The sequence below is a fragment of the Cynara cardunculus genome (genome assembly GCF_001531365.2).
Source record: "Cynara cardunculus var. scolymus isolate 2C chromosome LG 11, CcrdV1, whole genome shotgun sequence".
Lineage (NCBI taxonomy): Eukaryota > Viridiplantae > Streptophyta > Magnoliopsida > Asterales > Asteraceae > Cynara > Cynara cardunculus.
In genome coordinates, this window is record NC_037538.1 from 19,205,448 (window position 1) to 19,212,672 (window position 7,225).

At 39.6% G+C, this 7,225-nt stretch overlaps 1 protein-coding gene across 1 annotated transcript; it reads left to right on the forward strand.

The window, feature by feature from the left end:
* Positions 1 to 4,811: 4,811 nt before the first annotated feature.
* LOC112521804 lies at positions 4,812 to 5,825 on the forward strand. Its single transcript, XM_025130794.1, has one exon. It carries the CDS (start codon positions 4,812 to 4,814, stop codon positions 5,823 to 5,825), a length of 1,014 nt encoding a protein of 337 aa, XP_024986562.1.
* Positions 5,826 to 7,225: the final 1,400 nt, after the last annotated feature.

Genomic DNA, 7,225 nt, shown 5'->3' on the forward strand with positions numbered 1-7,225 from the left:
GAAATTTTGGATTTGAACCATTTCGCTAAATTATTGTTCCCTGAAGAGCACCTGAGCTTTAATGGGATATGGAATCAGCACCTGAGCTTTAATGGGATATGGAATCAATCTTGTATCTGTTGGTTCAAATTCGAAATTAATTTTTGCTCCTATCCTAATTAAAGCCATGTGATTGGAGTTCCCTAACATAGTCTTGGTGAACTTTGATTCTGATTCCAAAATTGTGATTTTGTACTCCCACACATGACACCAATTTCAAATGGTTTTTTCTCTTGGCCATTTCATTGTCTGATTTAATTATGAATTGGGATATTTGGATTATTGGTATGTCTATGAATATGCTTCAGTTGATTAAAACATATGCTTATGCTCTAATGAAGGCGTGGTTGGCCGGAGGCAACGAATACTTGGGAACCTGTTGAGAATCTCTTGTCATGTCCAGATGTCATTGAAGCATTTGAAGAGAGGTTTTCCTTTCATTAATCTGTGTTTTTTTGTATTCAATTACATGAAGGGCTGGTTTAGGATTTCACAAGGGCATTCATGTTTATAAGCACCAGATATAAATTTTATATTTCCTTAAGATTTACCCCTTCCATATGTGCTTATAAAGAGAAGCAGTAAACAACTTTCTTTTTGTAACAAAGACAAGCAATACTTAAACAAAGACAAGCAATACTTAAAATGACCTTAACATTTGTATATCATTGAATCTATATGCTTAATTGTAACTTGTAAGCATATCCCAAACAAGCCCTAATTTGTTACAAATGAAATGACAAGGAATATGATTATTGATGCTTTCTTCTTGTTTTTGAAAATTGAAGCTCGAGGCACGGGAAACAAAGATCAAACAGGAAAGGTAAGCGCAAGCAGTCCGTGGTTCCTACACCACAGCCAAAAAAGAAGCAAAAGAAACAGTCAGAACAGAGTTCTCCAGTTGCTTCATATGACATACCTACCGTGAAAGTCACATTTATTGAGGAACCTTTATCAGTTCCTTCTGTCCCTGATGCCAACTTTAGTAATGAAACAGAAAACAATGTTGGGGCTACAGGCAATAACGGAACAACGAACCTGTTACATGATACTGGATTGTTAATGGTTTCCACACAAATTGGAGAAAGGCAAGAGAGAAATGAGTTGGATGCACATCTTAATCAACTTAAAGTTTCATCTTCCCGCAATCAGGATAGCTTGAGTGATGTTGCTATCCATATTCAAGAAGCTCGACCATCTGAAGGGGTTAGTCCAGTAGAAGTTAGACCTGCAGATGGAATCTTGAAGGTTGATGGAACGGAAGCTAGATGGTTTCATTGAAGCTAGAAAGAGGAAGTCTTTTGCTGTTAAGCAGTTTAAGCAAGAACCAAACTCAGCTCTCAGAAATGATGCCCTTGGAAACACAACCGTTGATGGTGTCGTAGTTGGACAAAATGTGATTAAGAATACAAACGGGTTGGATCCTGATAACATCGTAGATGCTCCTCCAATCATCTCTGAAATTATAAAGATTATCAACCCCGTGAGCTATTCAACATCTATAGTTAACGACACAGAGGAGGTGTCTATATGCTTTTTGATCAGAAGGTTTGTTCACTTATCTCTCTCTCTCTTCTTATTTTTTATAGTTAGTTTGATGTCCATTTGATCATATTTATGAACTTTACTATGCATGGTTTATAAGGCACTTTTATTAACCATTGACTCACTGAAAACATCAAGGTATTGGCCAATGTGAAAGCAATGTTGATACCAAACTTCTATAACATAATTTAGTTCCTCTAGTTCACCCATAGTTAATGGCAAAATCTTTTTTGGTTGGTTGTAAGCAGGTCAGATGGAGAAGAGGTTGTTGTTGATAACAAATACCTCAAAGGAAACAATCCAATTCTGGTAAACTTCTTTCCTTTGCACCCCCACCCCAAGTTTAATAGAAAAAAAAAAGAGTCAAGAAACAACATATGGTCAGAGTGTTCATTTATATTTATCTATTGATACTTACAGTTGATCAACTTCTATGAGAAACATCTTCGGTACAACAACCTCTTTGAATGAGCATCTTAGTCGTGGATAATTGTGGATGTATAGTAGGTGGATCAGCATATTCTTCATCTTTCTCTATTTGATATTGTCGTTTTGTAGCCGAGGAGTTTCTAACATGTAGTAAATAGTATTTCTGGATGAACGCTATAATCAATAGCTATAGGGCACCTTTTAATGTAAGATCTGCTTAAGAGGTGTAGAATTTCAATTTATATCATCAAACTCATTCTGAACTTGTTTGTGTGTTCATTATATCATATGACCAATTGCATCTGAAATGAGGTTAATCATGCAAAAATGGAGGGTAAAGGTCCATCACCACTTGCCACTTTTCCGACATGGGCCATTTAGTTAAATGACCTTAAATAATATTTCCATTAGGAACATTACCTTTCTTTTTAAATGAATAACATTCAAATGACTTGTCTCTGGTGTAAAAAGTCATTTGACTAGATAGTCCTTCCCACAAACAACTAATGTTCTTGCTCTCATAGTGTTCGGTTCTATGTTACAAAACCTTGTTATGGTTCCTTTTTTCTTATACTTGTCACACACCCTTTTTTCTTTCGTCACTCTGTCCCAAAATGCTTCTTTCATTTCTCATCAACCCAAAGGTGGCACGACTCATGAAGGGGATGAGGGGGGGGGGGTTTCAGATTTGTTGTTTTTCTTTTAACCATGGGGTTTTCACCGGTTTACATGACCCTTTTTTATATTCTATAATTAACTATTTTGGCACAGTTGGCATGAGAATGTATTTCATTATACGTTAATAAAGGAATCAATTTTTTTGACTCAAACAGCAGTAAGTTTGATTTTTTTCATTCCAATTGCATCACATAATATTGGCATCGCTTGATCCTAGTTATTATTTGCACCATTAATTTCTGTTTGTTAATTTACCAAAATGATAACGATGACGATATATTTGTCCGAAATTCATATTCTTATAATTTTAATTTTTTCAGTAAAGGGATAACCATACATAGTTGGCAGCTATTCTTCAAGTCCATTTTTCAATTCATCCAAAAGAGTTAGGTTTTCTAGTATCCAAAATTTCAAATGTAGTTATTTCCAAACAAAATTAACATATGCAGACCAACATTTTGGTTGCCGGTAGCCCAATAACAGCCAACATAGGGAGAAACTATTGTATAACATAAGAAGTCAATTGCTTGCTTACTGAGGGGAAAAATAAGAGCCATATATAGGTTTTGGATTGGATTCTCAACTATTGTTTCTGAGCTACACTACCATCTGCAATTTTTGCCTCATTCATGAACATATACTATTTGTTACAAGTTTTCCAAATGGTGACTTCAATTAATATGTGTGGGTTTGTGTGTATATATACACCACATAGGTTAGATTTGGAGAATGAATATATCAACAAAGTCATCTCCAATTCTCTCCCAAAATAGCTAATAATTTGAGGTTCTAGAAATGGCAATCCCTTAAAGAGAGCGAGGACCAAAAAATATTAGGTTAGAAGATGAACAAAGTTTCTTTAGATGACGAATGTGTTATGAGGATGATAACTAAACCAAGCAAATTAAACGGGCCCAATGCATCCAATCCAAATGTTGTGTGTATGGGGGGGGTGTCAGGGGGTGGGATGTGGACATATCCTGACCTCTATCCAAAATAAAATTGAGGATGATGACTTACCATATATAATATATGTGAAAAATGACAAGGAACACCATGGATAAAGTATATTTAGGGTGTTACAAGTTGGTATCAAAACTTTGGTTTAAGCAAACTAGGTGAGGAATTAAGACGCCTAGACTTAACCCAAGATTGTAAGTATTAATTTGTGAGATGTGGGTAGAAACTTTTAAGATAGGAGAACTTTAGGGTCACCGGAGTTACACAATTCATGAATAGTGACGACGGTGTTGAGGATTCTTATGTATATCATATTCGAAATTTCACTTAGCTAATGCTATTTTGAGTATGTTGTTGCATAAGCGTGCTTAGACTCACTGTTATGACAAAGATTTGTGAATGTGTCGATACGTATTATGTTAATTTCGTATTCTTCCTATCTTAACTCTCTTTCACTCTCTTGTATGTCAGACTATAATGGTGAATACTAGGAGTAGAAGGAATACATCACCAAAAGGTCACGCGGTGACTGAGTCTACTGCGAATCAACCACCATGGACCACCATCGCGAGGGTTCATCCTAGACAAGACATCTTGGGCAGTGGAGTTGACTACGTTCCCCAAGTCGACCTTGCCACCTCTAACCCCGTAATAGAAGAAGAAACCCTGAAATCAAGAATGATGGGCACAATGATGAACGCTATGAACAGAGCTATGGCCCAACAACAAGAGTTCTTTTTGAAGTTGTTGGAGGATAGAGATGCTAACAACCGTATGAGGCAGTTGCCGAGAATATAATTATTGGAGGATCTGGGGGTACCGGAAATGGAATCCCAACCCAAGAACTAGCAACGATTGAGGCGAGACAAATGGATAGAGTTTGCTCTTACAAGACCTTTCTATGTTACAAACCACCGGAATTTGTGGGGTCGGATGATCCCGTGGCGTGCATGAATTGGCTTCGGGAAATCGAGCAAGCCTTCCGGGCTTGTGATTGTGATGAGGGGCAAAAAGTGAAGTTTGGCTCTCAAATGCTGAGGGGTGCAGCTCTTACCTGGTGGAACATTGTCATCTCAACCATCGAGGTTACAGAATTGACCAAGTTGAGTTGGGCCACATTCAAAGAAAAGGTAATGGAAGAATATTGCAATGAACAATAGATGGACTGCATCGAAGAAGAGTTTCGAACCTTTAAGAAGGGAAATTTGTCAGTGAGGGACTACACCCGACTCTTCATGGAAAAACTAAATTTAGTGGGACATGTGGCCCCAACGAAGAAGAATAAGATGAAAGCCTACCTCAAAGGGCTGCTTGCGGACATGATGGTGATAGTTAGGAACTCCAGAGCTTCCACCCTTAGGGAGGCAATCGAAGAGGCCAAAGTCTTGGAATCGGTTTATGCTAAAGGAAAAGAAGAAAGGATGTTGAGTGGAGAGAAGAGGAAGTGGGAAGGGCCTTACGCACCATCCAAAAAGCCAAACCACTTTGGAAACAACAATCACGGAGCCCATCCCAAACAAGAAGCTAGATGGTGTCCCAAATGCTGCAGCAAACATCACGGCTTGTGTAGCACCAACTCTACCCCCACCAAATGCTTTAAGTGTGGGAAGGCAGGCCACACACGAAACGAGTGTCCAATTAAGGGACCCATATGTTTTGGATGCGGAGAACAGGGCCATTTCAAGAATGATTGCCAAAAGCTGAAAACAGGTGGGAGTCAAGGAAGAAAAGAGGGCTCCCCGAAAGCAACCGCTCGAGCCTTTCAGATGTCGAGAGAAGAAGCTAAGGCGTCGACGGATGTGGTGTCAGGTACGTTCCTTGTTAACTTTGTACCTGCTCACGTACTATTTGATTCGGGTGCTTCATGTTCCTTTGTGTCCACTACATTCTATCAACACTTGCATACGCCGCCTAGTACACTAGAAGATGCATTGATCATAGAGATAGCGAATGGTAGTCAAGTTTTGGTGCGTGAAATTGTTAGAGGTTACGTGTTGGGAATTGAGGGAAAGGAATTTTGGGTGGACCTCATACCCATGGCTATAGGCGGATTCGATGTCATAATAGGGATGGATTGGTTAGTTGAGAACCGAGTGAAAATCTTATGCTCTAAAAAGTTGATCCGAATGTCGGGAGGGGACGCGGTGCTAGTTTATGGAGAAGGAAGTAAATGAAATGTAGTACTCTTATCCATGGCGAAGGCACGTAAGTGTCTAGCTAAGGGATGCTCCTCGTTTCTTGCGTACGTGTTGGATACCATGCTAGAGAAAAGGAAAATTGAAGATGTGCTTGTGGTCAATGAATTTCCCAATGTCTTCCCTGAAGAGTTACCCGGATTACCGCTCGATAGGCAGGTGGAGTTTCGGATTGACCTCATTCCGGGAATCACTCCAATTGCTAAAGCCCCTTATCGTTTGGCGCCATTAGAGATGCAAGAATTGATGTCTCAACTGCAAGACCTTCTGGAGAAAGGGTTTATTAGACCGAGTTCGTCGCCGTGGGGAGCTCCAGTCTTGTTTGTAAAAAAAAGGACGACACCATGAGGATGGGCATTGACTACAGAGAGCTCAATAAGGCAATAGTGAAAAATAAATATCCTCTTCCTAGGATAGACAACCTCTTTGACCAACTTCAAGGAGCAAGTTGCTTCTCTAAAATTGACCTTCGCTCGAGGTATCACTAAGTGCGAGTAAGAGAAGATGGTGTGTCGAAAACAGCTTTTAGAACACGATACGGTCACTATGAATTCTTGGTCATGCCTTTTGGTTTGACGAATGCACCGACAATATTCATGAACTTGATGAACCGAGTGTACCGACCTTTCCTTGATAAGTCAGTGATAGTGTTCATTGACGATATACTCGTCATATCCAAGGACGAGTCGGATCATGAACAACACCTTCGAGAAGTTCTTGAAGTGTTAAGAAAAGAGAAATTGTATGCAAAATTCTCCAAGTGCGACTTTTGGTTAAATGAGGTCCAATTCTTGGGTCACATTGTCACTCGAGACGGGGTAAAGGTGGACCCATCCATGATCGAGACAACGATGAGTTGGGAACCACCAAAGAATCCGTCAGAGATTCGAAGTTTCTTGGGTCTGGCCGGTTATTACAAGAGAGTCATCCAAGATTTCTCCAAGGTCGCTTCTTCCTTAACGGCGTTAACTAGGAAGAATGTGAAGTTTATCTGGACAGAAAAACAAGAAAATGCTTTTAGAACTCTCCAAAAGAAGCTATGTGAAGCCCCGATTCTCTCCTTGCCGAAAGGGTCCGAAGACTTCGTAGTTTTTAGCGATGCTTCGAAAATGGGGTTGGGTTGCGTCCTGATGCAATGGGGAAAGGTGATAGCATACACATCAAGACAACTCAAAGATCACGAGAAGAATTATCCCACCCATGATTTGGAGTTAGCGGCGGTGGTGTTCGCCTTAAAACTTTGACGACATTACCTATATGGTACCAAGTGCACGCTTTTCGCTGATCACAAAAGTTTGAAGTACATTTTCGATCAAAAAGAACTAAACATGAGGCAACGACGTTGGCTCGAGCTGCTCAAAGACTACGATTGTGAATTG